At 59.8% G+C, this 23,103-nt stretch overlaps 8 protein-coding genes across 8 annotated transcripts in view; 4 read left to right on the plus strand and 4 right to left on the minus strand.

Annotated features, from left to right (window-relative positions):
• ACA1_098180 (serine/threonine kinase) overlaps positions 1-2,367 on the plus strand; it is a gene marked incomplete at both ends in the record, with an annotated part of 6,694 nt that extends 4,327 nt beyond the window's left edge. The window contains 6 exon segments of the mRNA XM_004335086.1: positions 49-100; positions 194-729; positions 749-771; positions 791-1,115; positions 1,209-1,940; positions 2,042-2,367. Of these exon segments, the coding sequence (XP_004335134.1) occupies positions 49-100; positions 194-729; positions 749-771; positions 791-1,115; positions 1,209-1,940; positions 2,042-2,367 (1,994 nt within the window).
• A 34-nt stretch (positions 2,368-2,401) lies between these two features.
• Positions 2,402-6,220, minus strand: ACA1_098190 (uncharacterized protein; the record flags this gene model as incomplete). The annotated part of the gene is made up of 13 exons (XM_004335087.1): positions 2,402-3,018; positions 3,105-3,264; positions 3,352-3,558; positions 3,654-3,739; positions 3,848-4,010; positions 4,141-4,353; positions 4,438-4,549; positions 4,652-4,799; positions 4,887-5,056; positions 5,117-5,223; positions 5,312-5,446; positions 5,567-5,900; positions 5,979-6,220. The coding sequence occupies 13 exons, from the start codon at positions 6,218-6,220 to the stop codon at positions 2,402-2,404; spliced, it is 2,694 nt and encodes an 897-aa protein (XP_004335135.1).
• Positions 6,221-6,477: 257 nt separating this feature from the next.
• On the plus strand, positions 6,478-8,347 carry ACA1_098200 (uncharacterized protein; the record flags this gene model as incomplete). Its single annotated transcript, XM_004335088.1, has 11 exons — positions 6,478-6,544; positions 6,625-6,744; positions 6,836-6,919; positions 7,002-7,066; positions 7,135-7,210; positions 7,274-7,342; positions 7,423-7,551; positions 7,651-7,724; positions 7,825-7,905; positions 8,006-8,151; positions 8,194-8,347. The coding sequence occupies 11 exons, from the start codon at positions 6,478-6,480 to the stop codon at positions 8,345-8,347; spliced, it is 1,065 nt and encodes a 354-aa protein (XP_004335136.1).
• A 421-nt stretch (positions 8,348-8,768) lies between these two features.
• On the plus strand, positions 8,769-10,662 carry ACA1_098210 (peroxidase, putative; the record flags this gene model as incomplete). Its single annotated transcript, XM_004335089.1, has 11 exons — positions 8,769-8,871; positions 8,953-9,072; positions 9,139-9,222; positions 9,317-9,381; positions 9,454-9,529; positions 9,603-9,671; positions 9,752-9,880; positions 9,972-10,045; positions 10,138-10,218; positions 10,322-10,434; positions 10,509-10,662. The coding sequence occupies 11 exons, from the start codon at positions 8,769-8,771 to the stop codon at positions 10,660-10,662; spliced, it is 1,068 nt and encodes a 355-aa protein (XP_004335137.1).
• Positions 10,663-10,735: 73 nt separating this feature from the next.
• Positions 10,736-12,633, minus strand: ACA1_098220 (uncharacterized protein; the record flags this gene model as incomplete). Its single annotated transcript, XM_004335090.1, has 5 exons — positions 10,736-11,415; positions 11,616-11,977; positions 12,066-12,167; positions 12,245-12,371; positions 12,471-12,633. The coding sequence occupies 5 exons, from the start codon at positions 12,631-12,633 to the stop codon at positions 10,736-10,738; spliced, it is 1,434 nt and encodes a 477-aa protein (XP_004335138.1).
• Positions 12,634-12,737: 104 nt separating this feature from the next.
• On the minus strand, positions 12,738-13,328 carry ACA1_098230 (leucine rich repeat domain containing protein; the record flags this gene model as incomplete). Its single annotated transcript, XM_004335091.1, has 3 exons — positions 12,738-12,868; positions 12,954-13,056; positions 13,128-13,328. 3 exons carry the CDS (start codon positions 13,326-13,328, stop codon positions 12,738-12,740), a joined length of 435 nt encoding a protein of 144 aa, XP_004335139.1.
• Positions 13,329-13,976: 648 nt separating this feature from the next.
• On the plus strand, positions 13,977-20,350 carry ACA1_098240 (serine/threonine kinase; the record flags this gene model as incomplete). Its single annotated transcript, XM_004335092.1, is given in 17 exon segments — positions 13,977-14,067; positions 14,150-14,436; positions 14,560-14,850; positions 14,927-15,083; positions 15,205-15,719; positions 15,818-15,982; positions 16,069-16,137; positions 16,203-16,476; positions 16,494-16,532; positions 16,548-16,895; positions 16,968-17,178; positions 17,256-17,361; positions 17,455-17,571; positions 17,732-18,038; positions 18,135-18,186; positions 18,281-19,209; positions 19,284-20,350. The coding sequence occupies 17 exon segments, from the start codon at positions 13,977-13,979 to the stop codon at positions 20,348-20,350; spliced, it is 5,025 nt and encodes a 1,674-aa protein (XP_004335140.1).
• A 143-nt stretch (positions 20,351-20,493) lies between these two features.
• Positions 20,494-23,017, minus strand: ACA1_098250 (WD domain, G-beta repeat-containing protein; the record flags this gene model as incomplete). The annotated part of the gene is made up of 12 exons (XM_004335093.1): positions 20,494-20,603; positions 20,676-20,768; positions 20,839-20,953; positions 21,065-21,244; positions 21,342-21,398; positions 21,476-21,566; positions 21,660-21,755; positions 21,837-21,977; positions 22,067-22,210; positions 22,292-22,490; positions 22,587-22,763; positions 22,861-23,017. The coding sequence occupies 12 exons, from the start codon at positions 23,015-23,017 to the stop codon at positions 20,494-20,496; spliced, it is 1,560 nt and encodes a 519-aa protein (XP_004335141.1).
• Positions 23,018-23,103: the final 86 nt, after the last annotated feature.

Below are 23,103 nucleotides of genomic sequence, written 5' to 3' on the forward strand. Positions count from 1 at the left end.
CACACCCCACACCCCACACCCCACACCCACGCCATACCATTCGTGCAGGTATCATCATGTGGGAGCTGATGACGCGCGAACAGCCCTACTCCGGCATGGGGTGCGTCGCCATGACCTACGACCTACACCTCGAGGTTATGCTTTTTGTGCTAATTCTCTTGTTTGGTGCTCTGTGCTCTGATTCAACTTACAGAACGGCGGCGGTGGCGGTGGCGGTGATCCGCGACAACCTGCGGCCGCGCATACCCGACGACCTTGAGATGCCGCACGAGTACAGCGAGCTCATGACCGGCTGCTGGCATCCCGACCCGGCCATCCGGCCCACGTTCCTCGAGGTCATGACGCGCCTGTCGGCCATCGCCGGTGACCACACGAGCATGGGCGGCACGTCGATGACCACCACGTCGTCGGGCATCTCCATGTCGGGCGGCTCGACATCCGCCGGCACCGGATCGGTGTCCTCGTCGAGCGCCTCGTCGGTCGTCGGCCTCGCCCCGACCATCAACGGCAACGGCGGCGGCGGCAGCAGCGGGGTGGCCCCGCCAGAGGGCGAGATGGCGGTGGTGTTCACGGACATCACGCGCGCGGCCTCGCTCTGGGAGCACGACCCGGCGGCCATGCGCGACGCCACCATGCTCCACAACGACATCCTCCGCTCGCTCCTCAAGAACACCGCGGCTACGAGGCCCTCTTTGCCCGCGGCGGCCACCACAACAGCGGCGAGGGGTCGTTCTGCATGGCCTTCCAGGAGGCGGGCAACGCGGTGGAGTGGTGCATGGAGGCGCAGCAGGCGCTGCTCAAGGCCGAGTGGCCGCGGCGGCTGCTCGAACACCCGGGCGCAGGCGAAGAATGGGGCGACACGGACGACCGGGTGCTGTTCCGCGGGCTGCGTGTGCGGATGGGCATCCACGTGGGCTCGCCCAGGAGCAAGCGCGACCCGACGACACGGCGCGTGGAGTACTCGGGCGCGGCGATCGACATCGCCGCACGCATCACGGCACTCACTCACGGCGGCCAGATCCTGGTGTCGGGTCCGGCGTTCGCCAAGCTCAAGTCCGAGAAGGTGCTTCGGTTCGCTCGCGTGGGTCGGTTCGACGTCACGGGCTCCCCCTCCGGTACGCCTTCGCCTTCGGAGCTAAAACGCTCTTTTGTTCCCCCCCCCCGATATTCGCATTTCGGTTGGCGGCTTAGTGGTAATGTGCGATCAGGCGAGGAGCTGCACGAGGTGAAGACCAGAGGCCTCGAGGCCCGCTTCTTCGGTGGCGTCGCTGACGATCGGTCCAGCTCGCGCCTCTCGTCGTCGTTCAACTCCAACGACGGCAACGAGTCGCGCGGGTCGCTGGACCAGCACGAGCTGCAGGCGCACGTGGGCGAGGGCATGGAGTTCAAGGAGGACACCTTCCTCACGTCGGCCAACATGGTGCGCTGGGTGGTGGACTTCAAGGAGATCGCGCTCGGGCGCCAGGTGGGCATGGGCTCCTACGGCGTGGTGCACCGCGGCCAGTGGAAGGGCGTCGAGGTGGCGGTCAAGCGGTTCATCAAGCAGAAGCTCGACGAGCGGCGCATGCTCGAGTTCCGCGCCGAGATCGCCTTCCTCTCGGAGCTGCACCACCCCAACGTGGTGCTCTTCATCGGCGCCTGCATCAAGTCGCCCAACCTGTGCATCGTGACCGAGTTCGTCAAGCAGGGCTCGCTCAAGGACATCCTGGCCAACACCAGCGTCAAGCTCCCGTGGACGCGCAGGCTCGAGCTGCTCCGCTCGGCCGCCCTCGGCATCAACTACCTGCACTCCATGCAGCCGATGATCGTGCATCGGGACCTGAAGCCGTCGAATCTGTTGGTGGACGAGAGCTGGAATGTGAAGGTGGCCGACTTTGGGTTTGCGCGCATCAAGGAGGACAACGCCACCATGACCCGCTGCGGCACGCCCTGCTGGACAGGTATGCAACGCACCCGCTGCACCAACGCCCAACGCTCTCCGTTCGGTGCACACAGCTTGACAGCTCACGATGTCTACACATCTCTGCTTGTTGTTGTGCAGCGCCGGAGGTGATCCGCGGGGAGAAGTACGGGGAGAAGGCCGACGTGTACAGCTTCGGCATCATCATGTGGGAGGTGCTCACGCGCAAGCAGCCCTTCGCCGGGCGCAACTTCATGGGCGTGTCGCTCGACGTGCTCGAGGGCAAGCGGCCGCAGGTGCCCGCCGACTGCGCGGCCGACTTCAAGAAGCTCATGAAGAAGTGCTGGCACGCCACGGCCAGCAAGCGGCCCGCCATGGAGGACGTGCTCTCGCGCCTCGACGACATCCTCCAGAACGCCCACGCCTCCGGCCCCACGCCCCGCTCGCCTCATCACGACGCCGTGTAAAGAAAGCAACGAAGCTTGTAGCAGAAAAAAAAGTTCACCAAAAGGCGAGGTGTGCCTCCCGCCACACGAGGCATGGGTGGTCCTCAGGGAGAAGCGCGTTGAAGGCGTACTTGAGCTGCCGCTGCTCGTGGGCGTCAAGCTTGCGCAGGTGCTGAAAGAGCTCCTGCGTGCTGTGTTCATCATCATCATGGACCACATCGAGCAGGGCGACCAGAGCCGCGGTGGCCCTGTCGAGCAGACGCGTCAGGGCGGGCTCGCGGGTCGGGTTCGGCATGCCGTAGGACTGGTCGGCCGACCGCAGCCAGTAGACCAGTGCCCGGACCATGCTCACCCGGTCTTGGAGAGACCGGGCCTCGGGCGAAGCGCAGTAGTCGCGCAGCAGGGCCAGCATCAGGTTGGCCATGCCCTCGACCGCGGCGGGCTCGCACTGCGATGTGGCCCAGAAGTGCTTGAGCCGCATTGCGGGGAGGAGCCGGAGGAGGTAGTAGTCCACGTCGCCGGCGTGGTGGAGGCCCAACCGCAGCATGCCCTCCCAATCGCGCTCGAGCGCCATTGAGTTCAGACGCGGGAGAAGGCAGGGCGACGCGAGCGCATAGGAGAGGTGCTTGATCCGGGGCCTCAGCTCCGTGGGCAAATGCGTGACCAGTGCGCCTGCAGCGTGTTGTGTGCGGCGTTGGTGTTGCGTGTCAGCAGGAACTGCAAGGCACACCAGCATATGGGGATGTGTATGTGCGCACCGACAAACACGCACAGGTCTCGGGAACGCTTGGCCCCGTGAGCCTCCAGTACGTGGAGGAGTGCGGGCATGAGCTCATCCAAATGGGCGGCCACGAGCTCGCGATGGCGCTCGAGGATGAGCCGCAGCACCGCCATCACCCCCGATAGGACTCTGTCACTCTGCTCTCAACAGGGAGGAGGGCTCTTGCCCCGATCAGGAGGGAGGGCACAGCAAGAGAAAGAAAAGAGAAAGCTGGCGTACGGTACCGGGTGGCCTGCGGGCGAAAAATCGAATCGGAGCAGTGCTCTTTGGCCATCGATAGGAGGAGTGTCGGCGCAGGCGGAAAGGAGCTCAATCAGGCGGAGCAGCAGGACCGACTCGCCGCCATCGGGCACCCAGTCAAGGTGGGTCATCGCCTGCTCTTTCACAATCTCGTGGAGCAGTGCCAGACTTCGAACCAGCAGGTGCGCGCGCTTAAGTGTTTACACCCCACCACCAGACCCGAGCGCCGCGGCGATGAGCGAGAGACACATCACCATCATCCCAAGCAGCCAGCCTGGTCACGTACCTCGTGGCTCTTGTCACCAACCAATGGAGCGGACCCAGACGAAACAATCTCCACGCATTTCCTGGCAATCGCTCTCGCCCTCTCCCCTACACGCTCTGGTGGTGGGTGGAGGGTGGAGGGTGGAGGGTGGTGGTGGGTGGGTGGTGAAGGCCGCGCCTTGTCGAGAGGGAGGTGAAGAAGAAATGGAAGTGTACGGATTCGGTGGAAATGGAAGAAGCCTATCACGGCTCCTTGCTCCCGGAGGGAGAGGGTTCCGACACTCGACTCCAGGAGCTGGTCTACGACCGCGTGCAGCTGCGGCTCATTGAGACCGTGGCAGCGTTGAACGACGCTGATGGCCTGCTCGAACGACCTGCCCTGCTACACTCACACAAGCGGGAATTGTAGACCCCCCGGGTTGTCCCCGCGCACAACGTTGGCAGCTGTCAGCTACTGAGGCGACATGGGAAGTTGAGGCCTTTGGGGGGGGAGGGTTATAAAGGAGTACCGGAGGCTGGCGCAGTACGCCTTGGCATGCCTGGGCGATGGCCCCATGGGAGGATTGCGTCAGGGGGAGGAACCGATCGATTGCTACAAGGGCAGCCTCGCAAACCGCGGGGTCGGCCAGCTGCTCCGCCAGCTTGAGCACTGTCGTGTCTGGCTCAGGAAACTGCTGCGCGCGCATGCCCGCCGTGTCGCAGCTCGTCCGGCGGACCATGACCTAATGGGTGACTCAAGAGGGAGTGTCACTCACATTACCTTTGCCGTCGCATTTGACTTGCTGAGGGGAAGCGAAGCAGCGCACCACAGGGTCGTACAGACATTCTTCCACAAAGGCCAGATGAGGCGCAACCAGGTCGAGATGCCCGCCGTAGGGGAAGCTCTGGAAAATGGCGAGCACTCGCAGTCCGCCAACTCTGTTGATGTTGGTGGTTGTTGGTCGTTACTGTTAGTAAGGCCGGTGTTTGCCTCTGGCGCACACATGTGTGATTGCAGACAATCTGAGCAAAGGACCGGACCTATATTGCCAGGGGCCGCTGTGGTCGAGCCAGTGCTGAATGCCCCCCAAGGCCATGGGTATGGCCACCTTCGGTTGGCTCTTGGTTAGTGTGCGCAGGCAGACCAGAGCCTCTGGGAGCTCTTCATCTGTCCGCGCCATCATCAGCCCTAGGAGAGGACCGTAACACTCGCATCTTCAGCAGGTGGACATGAAGGGTTATGGGCGAACAGTCCAAGGGCCAGGTCAAGCACTACCTTTTTCACGAGCGGCGGCGATCATTTGCTGCAGTTCGACTGGTAGGAGGCTCACGAGGGGGGCCAACGAGTCGGTGTAGTGGTTCTTGATGTGCTCCACGCACAGGCCCAGCAGCGGAGGCACTCCTGGTGTGCCGGGCAAGGCGTGCTTGATCAGCGTTGCCACCAACCTGTGGTCTACGAGGTCAGGGCCTGATGAAAAGACAAAGTGTGCGTGGTGGTGAGGCTACCGAGGGCCGAAGAGCTCGAGGAGCGCCCGAAGTTGTGCCGAGTCACAGTAACAGGACAGCGTCTGAACGACATGCAGGGCAGCGGTGAACACCACCTCGTTCGTTTCCTGCGATGAGAAAGGCACTCGCGGTGACGCATGACCAGCGTTACTCCCACGGAGAGCGCGGGGAGGTGGGCAGTCCCAGGGTCCGCACCTGCTCGAGGCGCTCCACCAGCACCTGCATGCAAGTCGCGTCGAAATGCGGGCACCACTCGCTCTCGCTCACTGCCAGCAGAGCGCTGGCCCGGAGCGCCGGATCTGGGTAGCGGGCGGCAACCTCCAACAGCTTCTGCTCCTCCATAGACACCACACCCAAGGCACCACAGGTGAGCACAACCCTCATGGCCTCGGCCATCACAGGGATTGGGTTAGGGTTAGATCGAGGGGTGGTGCAGGCAGAGAGACGAACCCGAACCGACTGGTTAGAAAATCCTTCCGGGTAGGTCATGCGGTACAGGTCTGTGGCCGGAGACGGAGGCAACTGGTGCGGTAGCTGCGGCTCGAGAAGAGCCGACAGGCAACGCAGCAGCAGAAGCGCTGTCGTTTGGTCGTCCGCAGACAGAGCCAACCACACATGCCACAGCTTGGGCGAGTGTCGGACATAAAGAAACTCAATCGGGTCAGCATCGTCGTCGTCATCGTCACCACCATCTTCGGTCTGTAGTTGCTGCTTCCACAGCTCGAGTACGTGCGGCCCGATCGCGCGAAAGATTGCCGCCTTGTGCAGCAGCTGCGACTGCTTGCTGTGTGCAGACACACGGAGTCAAAATGATCGTTTAAGTGCAAAAGTACTGAAGAAGAAGAAGAGAGCTGGGCAACACCTGGTGGCCGATTCAAGGAGAGCCGACAGACAACCGTGCGGACTATAGTCGAGGAAAACCCACGCGAAGAGCTTGTGCAGGGCGCGCCGTTCAGCGGTAGCAATTTCTCGCGGCGAGGGGGTGGAGGGGGAGAGGAGTCCGAGAAGGACCCGTACGAACTGCAACGCCGCTTCGTTTACCAACAGTCCACCCTTTTGGTTCTTCTGCCACTCGCGGAGGACGCACCGCTCCACGGATGCCATCTCGCCCTTCTTCAATTTAACCTGAAGCTTCGGATTTTGTTTTCTATTTCTTTCTCGCCCAATTCTTTTTCGGACGTTTTCCTTTGTCGTTTCTCTTTCTTTGGGTAGAAACAATCCGATTGGCTGAAGGCGGCGATATGCCCCAACGCTAAAGCTACACGTCCCCTCACAGGTTTGTCCTTTTTTACCCATTCGATTCGCACGTCAAGGAGTAAGCAGAGGAGATGGTGTTAGGTCATTGGCTGTTGTTGGTTGTGATGGTGGTGGCTGCCGCCAACGCGCAGGGCTTCCACGGTGCTGCCTGGGAACAGAAAAGCAGCCCAGGTACAGCCCAGGTCCCCCCTTCTTTGGTCAGTTTTTTTCCCCACCCCACCTTCTACTCACCGTGCCAACCGACAAACCAGACAAGCAGGACATGCTGTGGAAAGCCACCATGGCTGACCCCACACCCAATGAGTGGCCTGGTGCTCTTGCGGAGGCCGTGCTGTTTGTTGAACAGATGAACCTCACCTTCTACTCCGTTGGTATATTATGCACCCGCCACCTTGATGACCATCCAGTTGTTGGTCACCATCTCCTCGCGCTGATGAACAACAACAACAACTGGCAACTCAGATTGGGACGAGTTCATGCCCAATGAGATCAAGACGTGGCCTTACAAGACTGGATATGCCCGTACCAAGCTCATCCACTCCCAAGGTGCGACATGTTGGGCGATCAACTTCATGCGACTTGCAGGGACTGTTCACTAAACAGTGGTGGTTGGCCCGTCGGTGGGCAGGTGTTGTGGCGCTTGTGAGTTGGAAAAGTATGGGGAACCACAACTACACGGGCTTGTTCCAAGGCGTACGACTTGCTCCGATTCAAGCCTGCCGCTGCTCCTCCTCTGACTTCCAAATGACACCGCATCGCAGGCGACCCACGGTCTGATGCGGCTTTCCCTGGCTGCCCAGCCTGACGTGAGTGCAGATAGCCCCAAAATGGCCCCTGGTATCGTATCAGCTCTTGTGTCAATGTACTGCTCTGAAGTCTCACGATCTCTGAGTCAAACAGGTGTGGCATTCAAGTTCTTGAGGGACAGCATGCCAGCTTCGCAGGTCATCGCCATGTACCAGCTCGGAGGTACGCTTGACCCAAGCCACGCACAGAGATCGAGGTCTTTGAAAAGATCACCAACCAACCTTTTATTCGATCCATTACAGGACAGAGCAGCTTCAACTTCTTCGAGCACGACCTGACCAACCACGTGCCGGACCTTGGCACCAGCGCGCCTTTCACACTGAGAGCGCTTAGGGCGGCTTTCGCGGCGGCTTCCAACTGGCCCACCATGCGTACGCGCCCAGCACTCTCTGGATTCACTTCACCACTCGATGCTCAGTTGTGTGCTGTGTGCGGTTGTGCGATTTTGCGTGTCTGTGTCCGTGTTGCAGTTGGATTGAGTGAGTTTGCCAGCTTCACTGAGAGTGGAGCCGCAGTGCCCAGCCCCAACGCCCCCTTCCGTGTGGTACAGGGCGCTGACAACCATTTTTTTGGTCTTCTCTGCTTCTTTGGGCATGAGCCCCTCTTCTCATTGGGCTTGGTGGTGGGTGCCCATGCGACGACAGGTGTTCCATCCCACCGCAGCCTATCATCAAAAATTCAACAACACAACGCCAAAGCCCGACATTCTCGCTGACGTTGGCCAGGTGCGTACCCGCCCTCCCACCACAATCCCTCCAACGCCGATCAGCCACTTGGACCCAAAAGCAACGTTGCTTGAGCTCATGAGTTGTGAGTGTTGTGCAGGCTTTGGTCCCTGGTTCGATGGTGTACGAAGTGTGGGCGCAAGACAGCCCCTACAACGACCCCAACGACCTCCAGCTCATCGGCACCCTCGTGCTCAACTCCAAGGGCTTCACGCACGACCACACAAGCCTCCCAACCATGTTTTCGTAGTCGGACTGACCCAAGCGCGGTGGGGGGGGCCAATGTAGGTCAATGTTTGGCGACAAGACACTGTTCATGCGCCACGTACGCATGGAGGATGACCTGGCACTCAAGCCCCAGTGGGTGGCAGGAGCGCAGGTCATCATCAACAATCAACAGAGCCTGCCCCAGTACTACTTCCAGGACCTCCCCTGGCAGTGAGAGCCCATGTACCCTTGGAAGAGCGAAGAAAGAAGACAAACGAAGGAATAAAAAGAAAAGTAAGATTAAGGCGGGGTCGCTGTCTGGGCGAGGTCGGACACGAGCGCGAGGGAAAGGTGACGGAGCGATGTGCGGCTCTGTGGGTGAAGCCGCCTGACTCACACCGGCTCCAGGATGTCTCGAACGTGCAGCTGCGTTTCTTCGATGACCCCGTGCAGTTCTCTTCCTGAACACACTTTCTTCTCTCCCACCCGGACGTTTTCCTTTCTCTTTCTATGTTTTGAAAGAAATACGCCAGTGGCTGGTAAGAAACAAAGCGATTGTGAAAGGAATAGGCGTTGCCCAATCTTGTAATTCCCACCACATTGGCGGTCGCCCGTTCTATGTCGTACAACATAGAACGTTGAAGTAAGCGGAGAACATGGTGAGCACGCTGGCTCATGGGCTGTTGTTGATTGCGCTGGTGGTGGCCACCAACGCGCAGGGCTTCCACGGTGCCGCCTGGGAACAGAAAAGCAGCCCAGGTCCCCCCCCCTTCCTCTGGTCAGTTAGTCCGCACGATTAAACCATACTTGGTACTCACACCGTGCCAACCGAAAAATCAGACAAGCAGGACATGCTGTGGAAAGCCACCGTGGCTGACACCAAATCCAATGAGTGGCCCAACGTTCTTGAGGAGGCCTTGCTGTTGGTTGAACAGATGAACCTCACCTTCGACTCTGTCGGTATATAGGCATCCACCCACCACCTTTATGACCATCTCCACGCACTGATGGCAACTGGCAACTCAGATTGGGACGAGTTCATGCCCAATGAGATCAAGACGTGGCCTTACAAGACCGGATATGCCCGTACCAAGCTCATCCACTCCCAAGGTGCGACATGTTGCACCTTCCTCGTGTATGCCACTTTTTGATACATGCGGGATAGTGCACTAAACAGCAGTGATTGGTGGGCCGGTTGGTGCAGGTGTTGTAGCACTTGTGAGTTGGAAAAGCCTGGGGAACCACAACTACACGGGCTTGTTCCAAGGCGTACGACTTGCTCTGATTCGTTGTGATCTCAGTCAGGCCTGACTATGATTCTAAATGGCACCGCTTTTTCAGGCGACCCACGGCCTGATGCGGCTTTCCCTGGCTGGCCCGCCTGACACGAGCGCAGATAGCCCCAACATGGGTCCTGGTATCGCACATCAACTCTCCTCTGGCCACGTTTGTTGATTGCTCTGGCGTCTCACGATGATGTCTTTGTACAGGTGTGGCATTCAAGTTCTTGAGGGACGGCATGCCAGCTTCGCAGGTCATCGCCATGTACCAGCTCGGAGGTACGCTTGACCCAAGCCACGCACAGAGATCGAGGTCTTTGAAAAGATCACCAACCAACCTTTTATTCAATCCATTACAGGACAGAGCAGCTTCAACTTCTTCGAGCACGACCTGACCAACCACGTGCCGGACCTTGGCACCAGCGCGCCTTTCAAACTGAGAGTGATTCGGGAGACTTTTGCGGCGGCTTCCAACTGGCCCACTATGAGTACGCGCCCAGCACTCTCTAGATTGGTTTGACCACAGCAGATGCTCAGTTGAGTGCTGTGCGATTGGGCATGTCCGTGTCCGTGTTGCAGTTGGAGTGAGTGAGTTTGCCAGCTTCACTCAGAGTGGCGCGGCAGTGCCCAGCCCCAACGCCCCCTTCCGTGTGGTACAAGGCGCTGCCATCCATTGTTCTCGTCTTCTTCTTCTTCTTTTCTCCTCATGAGCCCCGTCTCACCGGGCGCGGTGGCGTGACGACAGGTGTTCCATCCCACCACAGCCTATCATCAAAAATTCAACAACACAACGCCAAAGCCCGACATTCTCGCTGACGTTGGCCAGGTGCGTACCCGCCCTCCCACCCAATCCCTCCTTAGCCCCGGGGCCGACCATCCCCCGACCCAAATGCAACATTGCTTGAGCTCACAAGTTGTGTGTGATGCAGGCATTGATCCCTGGCTCGACGGTGTACGAAGTGTGGGCGCAAGACAGCCCCTACAACGATCCCAACGACCCCCAGCTCATCGGCACCCTCGTGCTCAACTCCAAGGGCTTCACGTACGACCACACACAAACCATGTCTGGGCGTAGGTGGACTGACCGAAGTTTGCTGCGTGGGGGGGGGCGTGTAGGTCGATGTTTGGCGACAAGACGCTGTTCATGCGCCACGTGCGCATGGAGGATGACCTGGCACTGAAGCCCCAGTGGGTGGCAGGAGCGCAGGCCATCATCAACAATCAACAGAGCGTGCCCCAGTACCACTTCCAGGACCTCCCCTGGCAGTGAGAGGGTCTCACACCACCGCGTGTCCCAAGGGCGAATAAAGAAAGAAGACGAATGAACGAAAAGAAAGGCGCTGTCAGGACAAGGCGAGTTCGCACACGAGCGCGAAGTGGTCCGAGGGAAAGGTGACGGAGAGGAGCGATGTGCGGCTCTGTGGGTGAAGCCGCCTGACTCGATCCTTGCTCACCGGCTCCAGGATGCCTCGAACGTGCAGCCGCGTTCCTTCGATGATCCCGTTCGGTTGCTTCCTGGCGTCTTGCTGCTCTTCCTCTTCTTCGTTCTCTTCTTCCCCACCGTGGTCTTCTTTACGTTGTCGATGGGCCGCATCGCTGAGGCCAGGCCCACGTTTCGGAGAACCGCCGTCCGTGGCGGGCCTCGATGTGAAAGGGCTGGTGGAGATCCAGATGTAGTCTAGGGTGCCGTTGAAGCTGGGGGTGTAGTTGGTGAATGCAGGCTCCCACTTATGGTCGTCTCGCATCTTCCTATTCTTCTTGTTCTTCTTTTTGCTCCGCTTGCGCTTCTTGTTTTGGCTCTCCTCCGTGCTGCTCAACTCGTCGCCCTGCTCGTCGTGGTTGGCGTCGTCAATGCGGCCGAGCACGTGGGCGTAGGCGCTGGTCAAGTTGAGCCCCTGACGCAGACCGGTGCGCGCGTATTCGTCTGACACCTGCGTCGATAGATTGACGTGGCCCGGCTCCACAAAGCCCTTCATGAAGCCGAAGGGACCGAGGTTACTCTTGGATTCGACGCCGATCACCACTTCACAAACACACCACGTTCTGGGAAAGCAGGAAGCCAACCTGCGACAGTAAGCTGTAGACCGAGCTGTTGGGAAGACTGTTGAAGTCGCCACAGAGCACCACGGGCACTGGAGAGTCGCCGTTGCGAGGAAGGAATCAGTCAACCTTGAGTAGAAGTCGATGCAGTGCACACTTGCAAGACAAGATGGAGGGTTGTACCAGGCGTCTCGCTGTCTCGTTCGCGCTGCCATTCTGTGATGATGCGCTCGATGGCTTGCGTGAGGAGAAACACCTGCATGAGCTTGATCGAGGGATAGGTCGGGTCCCAGTAGATGTGCGTGTTGGCCACGCATAGGTACGCAGGTGGCGCGCTCGAATGGGTGCCCTCGACAGCGCGCTTGACTCGGAGCATCAGCACCATGGCCTGCTTGTCGCTGGTGCGGAACTGGCTGCGGAAGTATTTGTTGATCGCCGTGCCGCAGGGCAGTTGGTCGATGAGGTGCATAAACTCCAGCTTGTGCACTTGCACCGGGCTGAACAGCGAGGTACGGAAGAACGTGGCATTGCCCACCGGGTTGTCCCTGCTCTTGCGCAATCACGAGAGAAGCCCAGTCAACATCCCAAAGCAAACAGTGAAGCAGAAGAGAAAAGAAGAGGGAGACAGCGGACCGTTGTTTGCCGACGTCAAGAAAGCCGTCTATGGGCCTCTCTCCCGCTGGCGGTTGAAACACGCCCTCGAATCCGAGGTTCTTCAGATACTTGCAGAAATACCTGGGCGAGAGGAGCGCAATTAGGACGGTTTGATGGTGGAGAAAGGCATTGGCGAACAGTAGTAGTAGCAGGAGCACCCTTCGTAGGCTCTCTTTTCTATTTCCTGGAAGCACACGATGTCGGCCCTGCTGTGAAGCACCTCCCACAAGATCTTGCGCTTCCGATAGCTCCACTTGTGAGCCCACTCCGGACATCCGTGGTCTCCTGGCGTAACGTTCGTGTGAGACACGTTTCAGAGATCATTCATGCACACAACTATGCGCATAGGCCCCACGCGTGCATGGTGGTCATGGCGGCGCGTACCGTTGGGAGAGGTCCACGAGGGAGCGAGAAGGTTGTAGGTCATGACCCGAAACCTTGTTTCCGGTGTTGTTGCCGAGGGCGAGGTTGAAGTGGTGCCTCTCTCAGCGGGGCTTGCCTTCTTGTCCGCCTCTTCTTCGGCCACGGAAGCGTGCGCGTAGAGCATCCGCCTTTGAGGCAATTCCTCCTTGACTCCACCCCCGTAGTGTAGAGGTCAGCGGCGTACACCTTGCGAGCGACAAGCAGCAGCAGCAGCAAGGGGAGTCACAGTCACAACTTACTGGGTTTGAGGGGCAAGGGCTTCAAGTAGCGCAGGAAGAGCTGCGGGTTGGCGGCCAGCTTCCGCTTCGTGACGTTCGACACCTTCAACTTTCTGAGTTCCGTCAGCCCCTGCATCTCCACTGGTGGAGATGATACGTCATGCATAGGCACTGATGAGCGCCGACTTGGTGTCGACTTTGTGCACACCGCGGATGGCGCACGTACGCGGAAGAGCTGCAAGAGGGTTGCCTAACAGGTTGAGGACCTGCAGCTGAGTGAGTCCGCCCACTGCTGCCGGGAGCGTCGGCAGCTGGTTGAAGCTCAAGTCCTGAGGACCGCACAGAGCATGATCAACGATTTTATATTAAATGAAAAAGGATGAAGGAAGATGGTACGTACGAGGCGGGTGAGATGGGGAAGATGGAAGAGGGAAGGGGGCAGGGCGATGAGGTTGTTGTGGCTCAGGTTGAGGTCGGTTAGGACCGCTCGCTCCTTTGGGCCGAGTGCGGCCAACTTTGCTTCGAGCGCATCAAAACTATCGAAACCGTGGCCGAGCCCGCACAGGTTGAGTGCGTACGCACTGCAGGCTTCGCCCTCCATCTTCCACTTCGTGAGTCCACCAAGTTTTATTCACTTCTGCCACATTTTTATATTTGATTTATTTAATTGTTTTTATTTCTTGCATCTTTTCCTTAATTCTTCTAGCTTGAGCGCTCCCCGGTGCCGCAACGTGAAGCTACCGCCACAACGCACAGTGCCACGCCCGTGCGTTTCTGAGGTGGAAACAGGCCGGATGGGGGGAGCGACCCACGGAGCTCAGACCGGACCGCGAAACTAAGGCGGAGCAGAATTCGTTCGGGCTGAGGCCGTCCCTCCCAGCTGTCTTCGCCCGCGTCCCCAAGACACCGTCGTGGCCAGTTCTGCCCTTTTTGGCGACTTTTTCTGCGGCGTGGACTCCAGGGCGCACCAACTGGCGGGCAAGCTCGGCGGTTGCTTCCAATCGGCAGGCGAGGATAGTATTAGCAGACCGCTAACTGAGATCTCCTATCAAGACCCCGGCAACTGTCGAGGCCATTGGTCGAAACGGTACCATAACCAGCCCACCGTTGCCGTGTTGGTGCTCTTACGGTACACCAACCGCGAGGCCTCGCGGCGCCGGTGTGCTTGGCGCCACGATTCGGTTTCATTTGTATTATCAGTTTATTCAACACCCCGCACAACACAGCACACCACTGACTCGCGATACCCATGGGCACCGCACCTTCGCGAACCTTCGCGTTCTCCTCTTGCTTGTACATTGCGGCGGTGGTGATCTTCTTTTGCGGCTTTTCCCACCCTGGTACGACCTTGTCCCTTCCCCCAATTCCGCACCACTGACTCCGGCGCATCTCCTTCTCTCTCTCTTTCTCCCCATAACCCAGCGGAGGGCACGGTGGTGGTGAATGGAGTGGGCAATGTGCACCCGAATTTGTTCACGACGTGGAGCGAGGGCTACTCGTTCAACACCGAGAACTTTGTGATAAACTACGACGCCGCCGATGACACCACAGCCTCGCTGGCTCGCGTCGAGAGCGGCGCCATTGAGTACGTGCTCACCGACGGTCTCATCGCCCCGAGCACCCTGCCCGCCAACGCCCTGCAAGTGCCGGTGGCCGGGTCAGCGCTGGTGATGGCCATCAACCTGCCCTCAATCGCCGACTCCGCTCTCGTAAACCCACCGCACTTTTGCTTGCCGCGCCATTTTTAACTCCGAAGCCTTAACGCCTTGTGGTGTCGCTGTAACTCCTGACAAAATGGTTGGTGGTGATGGTTGTGGGGGGGGGGCGAACAGGTGGTGAGCAGCGAGGTGCTGGCCAAGGTGTGGATGGGCACCATCACCACGTGGGACCACGCCGACATCGCCGCCCTCAACCCCAATGTCACCCTGCCGGCCAACGCCATCACGCTCGTGGTCTCTGAGGCGCCGAGCAGCGTGGAGATGAGCGGCGTGCTGGTGCGCGCCCTGTCTGCCGTGTCGAGCTCGTTTGCGGCGGCTTTGGCGTCGGCGGGCTCACTCGCGGCCATGGTGCCGGCGAGCGCCATGAAAGTATCCGGCACCGACGCTCGCCTGGCCACCGTCAAGGTACCTTGCCGCCTTTGACCAGCCGCGCACATGCACACACTCAAAGACATCCCATAACCCTTGGCCCGTCACGCAGGCAAACTTGTACAGCATGACATACGCCGACTACGGATCGGTGCTCGCAGCCGGCATGGCGTGCGCGCGCATGAAGAACGCGGCCGGTCGCCTGGTTTCGCCCTCGGCCGCCGCCATCCAGTCGGCCATGACCGACTTCAGCACCTCTGTCAAAGGTGGTACGTCGCGTCGTTGGGCTTTGCCGTTGACACTCCGCTCGGCTCTCTATCGAGTACAGATTCTATTCATTTGGCCATGGGGCTCACTCCAATTCTGTTACCCTCGGCGTGTGGGCAACAGGGGACATGAGCAGCGACATCTCAAACGGAGCGGGCAACGCCACGTGGCCGCTGGCCTACACGGTCTTCCTCACCACGTTGCACACCAAACAGGCCAAGGACTGCGGGCCGGCCGAGGGCCTGATGCGATTCTTGAGCTGGGCGCAGACCAATGACCGCGCGGGGACGACGATCAACGCGCAGGGCTGGGGCGCGCTGGGGATCGTGTACAAGAGGGCGCTCATCAACTCGTTCGGCACCGTCGAGTGCAACAACGAGACTGCCCTCAGCACGGCTTATATCATCGGCTTGGGCGGAGGAATTCGAGCAGTCGACGACTGGGCCGTGTCCTACGCCTCCAACTCCTTCGTGCAGAAATTCTACTACTCCGATACGGCCAACGCCATCACTCAGATGATCCAAGGCACCATCGACTTTGGCGCCCTCAGCTTTGAGCCGACAGAGGCGCAGTGGGCACAAATGCCAAGCATTCAATTGGTGCCGGTGCTGGGCCAAGCCGTAATCCCCTCCTATAATGTACGTACCACGCCCTCCGGCGTAGACTTGGCCCGATAGGCAGTGATGGTGGTGACAACCAACCAACCCATCCACCCATCATTATCTCCGATCGACAGATACCCGAGCTGCTGGAGGCAGGCCCGCTTGTGCTAACGTTGGAGATCTTGGCCGACATCTACCTCTCCAATATCGACAACTGGCGCGACCCAAGCATTCTCGCCGCCAACCCCCGCATTGCTGACTTGATCCCCAATAAGCCCATCATTGTGATCGTACCGACGGTATGCTACTCTTCGAAGAGGCCTTTGTGTATATATATACGGTCAGTCCTCTCGAGCTGACATATGTGCGTTCTTGTGGATCACAGATTTACTCGGTGATGACTCTCGTCGGTTCCTCGGCAATGGCCAAGGCTGTCCCTGAGTTCAACACAGCCGTACGTTTTTTTCTGTCGCAGGACCTCACAACTCTCGTGGTACTAATCGGAAAGTGCGTGGATAGGTGGGATCGGGAGGTCTGTTGAAGTTCCCGGTGCAGACCAAAGCCCCTGAGCGGGTCCTCGAGATTGCTGGCACCAGCGCGGCCCAGGTCCCCTTGGCCGTCGCCAACCCCTACAGCATCTTCTTCACCCTCAGCGGCCAGATCGACGTCACCACCGCCCTCAAGCCCGCCTCCCTGATCAACCCCGCTGGAAACATCGTAGCCGCCGGATCAGAGAGCGTCCTCTCCGCCCTCGACGACTTTGCGAACACATCAGACTACATCCTCCTGCTCGGTACGCTCCGTGCGCAGTTCGAATTCCAGAGTCGCACAGCTGGACTAACTACACCGGTACGACCATCACAGGAAAAGGAGCGGGCACGTGGCCCATGGCGACCTATAACGGCCTGCTCATCCACGTGACTGAGTCCAGCAACTGCGCCAAGGCCAAGGCGCTCGTCGACTGGATCTACTACACGCAGAGTTCTTCGGTGGCGTCGACTATCGCGACCAGGAACGGCGTCACCACGGCGGGCCGATCGCCGGGCGTGCTCAAGCGAATCCTCACGCAGCTCACCAGCGTCACGTGCCAGGGGGCCAAGGTCAGCTCCATCGCCCCGTGCGTGCGCGACGGCGTGCTGTGCTCCGATCACGGGTCGTGCCCGTCGGGCGAGTGCGTGTGCGCCAGCGGCTGGAGCGGCACCTTCTGCGATGGTATCTCTGCACAATCCCCCTCCGGGACCTCTAATGCTTGAAGCATGGTCTCATCGCCTGTGTACTGCGCAGAGGAAGTGGGATCATCGTCCAGCAGCGACTCGACGACGATCGCTCTGGCGGTGGGACTGGGCGTGGGGGTTCCGTTCTTCCTGATCGTGATGATCCTCGCCGCCGTGGGCATCATCATGGCGGTGATCGTCAAGAAGAGGCAGTGGGGCAACGACAACTGGGAGATCTCACCGAGCGAGCTCGAGATGGAGGACCACCTCGGCACTGGCGGGTACGCTCTGCTCTCTGCTCTCGCCTATGTCCGCGTCTGCCGACATGTTGGCCGTGGGAATGTTGTTGTGTGGGCAGGTACGGGAGTGTGTACAAGGCCAAGTGGCGCGGGACGGAGGTGGCGGTGAAAGTGATGTCGTCGGAGGTGGTGACCAAGGAGATGCAGCGCCAGTTCGCCGACGAGGTGCGTCCCCTTTTCCCCCACTTCTGCCACTCTTCCTTGTCGGCTGATCGGTGACCGATCAATTTGGGCTAATCGTGTTGATGCCTGCACCAGGTGCGCATGATGACGGCGTTGCGGCATCCGAACGTGGTGCTGTTCATGGCGGCGTGCACGAAGCCACCCAAGATGTGCATCGTCATGGAGCACATGTCTCTCGGCTCTCTCTACGAGGTACAATATATCATCATTATTATTCCGCAATTCACCACATCTATCTCACGTGTTGACCCGTGTGACCATGCCGTAGCTACAACCTCAAATTTATAATTCGTCCCTCCTGCTTGTTTAGTTGGCCTTGGTTTGTGACTGACGCCATTTGTGTCTCGTGCAGCTGTTGCACAACGAGCTCATTCCTGAGATTCCGCTGGAGCTCTCAGTGAAGATGGCGTACCAGGCGGCCAAGGGGATGCACTTCCTGCACTCGTCGGGCATCGTGCACCGCGACCTCAAGTCGCTCAACCTGCTGCTCGACGCCAAGTGGAACGTCAAGGTGAGCGACTTTGGGCTGACCAAGTTCCGCGAGGAGGTGCAGAAGGCGACGGTGCACGAGGCCCAGGGGTCGATCCACTGGACGGCGCCCGAGGTGCTCAACGAGACCGCCGACCTGGATTACACGCTCGCCGACGTCTATAGCTTCGGTGCTTCCTTTCTTCATCAACTCAATGAGCTGTGCCACTCCTGCGATAGCACGAAACTCACCATGGCATGGCATTGGGGGCGCTCACTGCATGCAGGTATCATCATGTGGGAGCTGATGACGCGCGAACAGCCCTACTCCGGCATGGGGTGCGTCGCCATGACCACTACGCCTTGAAGTTGCTCCAGGAAGTCATTTTAGTTTTTAGTTCTCATCCTTCTTTGTTGGTACGCGTGTCTGCAGAACGGCGGCGGTGGCGGTGGCGGTGATCCGCGACAACCTGCGGCCGCGCATACCCGACGACCTTGAGGTGCCGCACGAGTACAGCGATCTCATGACCGGCTGCTGGCATTCGGACCCGGCCATCCGGCCCACGTTCCTCGAGGTCATGACGCGCCTGTCGGCCATCGCCGGTGACCACACGAGCATGGGCGGCACGTCGATGACCACCACGTCGTCGGGCATCTCCATGTCGGGCGGCTCGACATCCGCCGGCACCGGATCCTCGTCAAGCGCCTCCATCGTCGGCCCTGCCCAGGCCAACGGCAACGGCGGCAACGGCGGCGGCGGCAGCAGCGGGGTGGCCCCGCCAGAGGGCGAGATGGCGGTGGTGTTCACGGACATCACGCGCGCGGCCTCGCTCTGGGAGCACGACCCGGCGGCCATGCGCGACGCCACCATGCTCCACAACGACATCCTCCGCTCGCTCCTCAAGAAGCACCGCGGCTACGAGGCCCTCTTTGCCCGCGGCAGACACGTCAACAGCGGCGAGGGGTCGTTCTGCATGGCCTTCCAGGAGGCGGGCAACGCGGTGGAGTGGTGCATGGAGGCGCAGCAGGCGCTGCTCAAGGCCGAGTGGCCGCGGCGGCTGCTCGAACACCCAGGCGCGGGCGAAGAATGGGGCGACACGGACGACCGGGTGCTGTTCCGCGGGCTGCGTGTGCGGATGGGCATCCACGTGGGCTCGCCCAGGAGCAAGCGCGATGCTGCGACGCGGCGCGTGGAGTACTCGGGCGCGGCAGTCGATGCTGCGGCGGGCATCACCGCTCTCGCCCACGGCGGCCAGATCCTGGTGTCGGGTCCGGCATTGACCAAGCTCAAGGCCGCCGCGAGCCCGGAAAAGCTTCGGTTCGCTCGCGTGGGTCGGTTCGACATCACCGGCTCTCCCTCCGGTACGTTGTCCCACCGCATAAGTAGAGCAATCGTAGTAGGTGTCACGGTACTTACCTCAAGTTGTCTATCGCAGGTGAGGAACTGCACGAGGTGAAGGCGCGGGGTCTTGAGGCCCGCTTCTTCGGCGGCGTCGCTGACGATCAACACGGCTCGTCGCGAACGATGTCGTCATCGTTCAATTCGAACGACGATAGGTCGTCGCGCAAGTCGCTGGACGAGCTGCAGGCGCACGTGGGCGAGGGCATGGAGTTCAAGGAGGACACCTTCCTCACGTCGGCCAACATGGTGCGCTGGGTGGTGGACTTCAAGGAGATCGCGCTCGGGCGCCAGGTGGGCATGGGCTCCTACGGCGTGGTGCACCGCGGCCAGTGGAAGGGCGTCGAGGTGGCGGTCAAGCGGTTCATCAAGCAGAAGCTCGACGAGCGGCGCATGCTCGAGTTCCGCGCCGAGATCGCCTTCCTCTCGGAGCTGCACCACCCCAACGTGGTGCTCTTCATCGGCGCCTGCATCAAGTCGCCCAACCTGTGCATCGTGACTGAGTTCGTCAAGCAGGGCTCGCTCAAGGACATCCTCACCAATACGAGCATCAAGCTCCCGTGGACGCGCAGGCTCGAGCTGCTCCGCTCGGCTGCCCTCGGCATCAACTACCTCCACACGCTCGAGCCGATGATCGTGCATCGGGACCTGAAGCCGTCGAATCTGCTGGTGGACGAGAGCTGGAACGTGAAGGTGGCCGACTTTGGATTCGCGCGCATCAAGGAGGACAACGCCACCATGACCCGCTGCGGCACGCCCTGCTGGACGGCGCCAGAGGTGATCCGCGGGGAGAAGTACGGGGAGAAGGCCGACGTGTACAGCTTCGGCATCATCATGTGGGAGGTGCTCACGCGCAAGCAGCCCTTCGCCGGGCGCAACTTCATGGGCGTGTCGCTCGACGTGCTCGAGGGCAAGCGGCCGCAGGTGCCCGCCGACTGCGCGGCCGACTTCAAGAAGCTCATGAAGAAGTGCTGGCACGCCACGGCCAGCAAGCGGCCCGCCATGGAGGACGTGCTCTCGCGCCTCGACGACATCCTCCAGAACGCCCACGCCTCCGGCCCCACGCCTCGGCCGGTGACGTCCAACGACAACGAGATCGTGTAAGCCAAGACGACCAGTCTGCGATCGTCGTTGCATTTATTCCAGCCTCTGCTGCTGGCCTGTACAGTCATAGCTTCAAATGCAGAGCACACGTAGAACTCATCAAAGCACGGGTGAGTACAGCTGGGGAGTGTTGCAGCTGTTTCTCACCCGCCAGGGAAAGAGAACCAATCCAGGGAAGGCAGGATGAGGGCGGGCAGGAACGTCCTGCCCACCGCGTCGCCGCGGGCCAGCTTCCAGTCGTCGCCAAAGGCAACTGCAGAGTCGTGAATGGTAAGGAAAAGAGCGCGCACAGTTCGACAAACGCGGAAGAGGCAGGTGGTCGCACCATTCTTAATGACGTGCTGAGTAAAGGGTCGTAGCTGTTGCAGCAGCTGACCCGAGCGCAGGTCCCAGATACGCAACAGCTTGTCCTGGCCTCCTGTGTGAAGAAGCAATGGTGATGAATAGTGTGACTTTTTCTCAAGACCGACCCCATGCATCCATCGTACCGGCGATCAGTAGCGAATAGTCCTGCGCCAGGGTGAAGGAAAGGTGCGTGTATTGGTTGACGTGCTCTCCATAGGCGACCACCGGGCGAACCAACCGTCGGTCCCACCGTTGTATCTGCAATGGAGATGATCCACATGATGAATATTATTACTACTACTCTAATATCATGTACTAATGTCATTCTTGAGAGAGTTAGACCACTACGCGCGAGTGTCAGCTTTGCACCTTTCCGTTGAAGGAGCTCACGACAAGGTAATTGTCGTCGTGCAGGATCTTGACGCAGCACACGGGCGACTTTTGCATGATGATGGGGTGATGCGAGCCATCGCGGGCCTCGCGCGGGTTTGCTCGAAGGTCGACGCCACGCACCATGCCGTCTCTAGAGCCGTTGAACAGAGTGTTGCCCTGTTGTGCGCCTCCGGTCAATCAAAGTGTACAGTGCTATGGGTTGCGTGACAAGAGCTCTCAGCAAAAGGAAGAGGCGGGAAGAGGATTGGCCAACCGTTGAGTCAAAGCCCTGTGCGAATACGTCGCTCTTTTTCGTCCACATCGTGGTCACCTACAGGTGCACACCAAACAGAGGGTTAACAGTTAGGGCGTATAACGCAGCGTTGGGGTTGAAAGGGGAGCAAGTACTCGTGAAGTGGTGATGTCGAAAAGCATGGCTCCTTGCGTGACGCCAAGAGCGACATGGCTCGCCTGCGGCTTCCACTCAGCGCACCACAAACTGCGCCGATAGTGAACAGGGACCTTAGGAACTAAGTGCATTCCGACTGCACGCATGTAAAGAGGGGAGGGAGAGAGGTAATGTCCTACGTACCTGCCTTTGTTCAGGTTGATTCCAGTCCGACTCTGAAAATCAACGCCACGAATGTCCACCGACCCGGGTAGATTGTAGCCACCAAACAACCCCACCCTGTTCCAGGACGGGGGGATCAGCGCGAGAAAAATGGCTGACGTGGGTGCACCAAGGACGTGGTGGTCCGGGTGGGTGTACGCAAAGAGGGCGGATTGGCCTGCGGAGCCGGGAGCCCAACGGAGGGAACTGATGGGCGACGCATAGACGTGTCGAAGGCGGGAGGAGTAGAACGCCATGCACAGATCTTCTTGGTCCCGCTTCATGCAACACGCATCCAGCCTGAGTGAAGCAAAGCAATCACATCAGCGGAAGAGCGCCAAGCAAGGATGGCTCGCGCCGGCTTCGTGGGAGGGAGGGAGGGGGCATACGTGACAGCGCCACCCTTGTGGCCCATCAATAAGAGGCCGTCCTTGTGCAGGGCAATGTCGTCGACATCGGTTGGCACGAATGCGGGTCCCTCCCGCTCCGTCTCGCGCTCTCGCCAGCGCGAAGCCAGCGCTTGAGTCTCCCTCCTGTTTGTGGCCCCGCCAGTGCGGCCCGCTGTTAGGCCGGCAGCCGCAGTGAGGAAAGGGCGTGTGTGGTAAGCTGGGCACCTGCGAAACTCGGACGAAGAGATTAGCCCGGATTGCTGGGCGTGCAAGAGCTTGCCCAGGGAGTAGCGTAGTGCTGGCTGCTGCGTTTTGGGCGCCGTGGCGGTGGAAGGCACGGCGGCTGCGGGGAGCGTGTGCGCGGGCTGGGGTCGGAATGGGTCCTTCTTGAAGTAGCGGTTCAGTCGAGGATCGTAGTAGTAACCTAAATTAGGGAGGGGAGAAGAAGAGCGGTGAACACGCCATGGCGAGCACACCTGACTTCTGCGCAGAAGGGCAAGGGCACAGACGGCTGATGTACCTGGTATTTCCTTTGGTGCGGTGGGAGCAGGTGTAGAGGCCGTCGAGGGTGGTGTGAAAGAAGAGGAGGAGGAGGAGGAGGTGCTGCTACCGCTGCCGCTGCTGCTGGAAGAAGTTGGGCAGGCCCTAGGTGTGCGAGGTGCAGCGGCCGGCGGTCGTTTGATTTTCCACTTCCTTCCTGCACCGTGTGCTGCTCTGGCGCGTTATCGAGAAGTCCGGCCGCCAGATGGGAAAGCTGCTGGCACGTCAACGGCAAGAGATTATGTGTGTCGTACCTGCGGTCCCGGAAGTCTTCTGCTTCGCGTCATGGTGCGTGTCCTCATCATCATCATCGTCAATCACCACAATCTCAGGATCGGGTGCGGAGGAACGGTGGTGCACGCGCCGCCTACGCTTCCTCGGACGACCACCTCTGCTGTGCGGTTCACTCATGAGATGCGGTGGCTAAAGAGATGGGGCCAGAAGATCTGTGGATATATAAGAAAAAGAGAGAGAAATGCGGGGAGAAATATTCACAG

This window comes from Acanthamoeba castellanii (assembly GCF_000313135.1).
Source record: "Acanthamoeba castellanii str. Neff unplaced genomic scaffold scf7180000084645, whole genome shotgun sequence".
NCBI lineage: Eukaryota > Discosea > Longamoebia > Acanthamoebidae > Acanthamoeba > Acanthamoeba castellanii.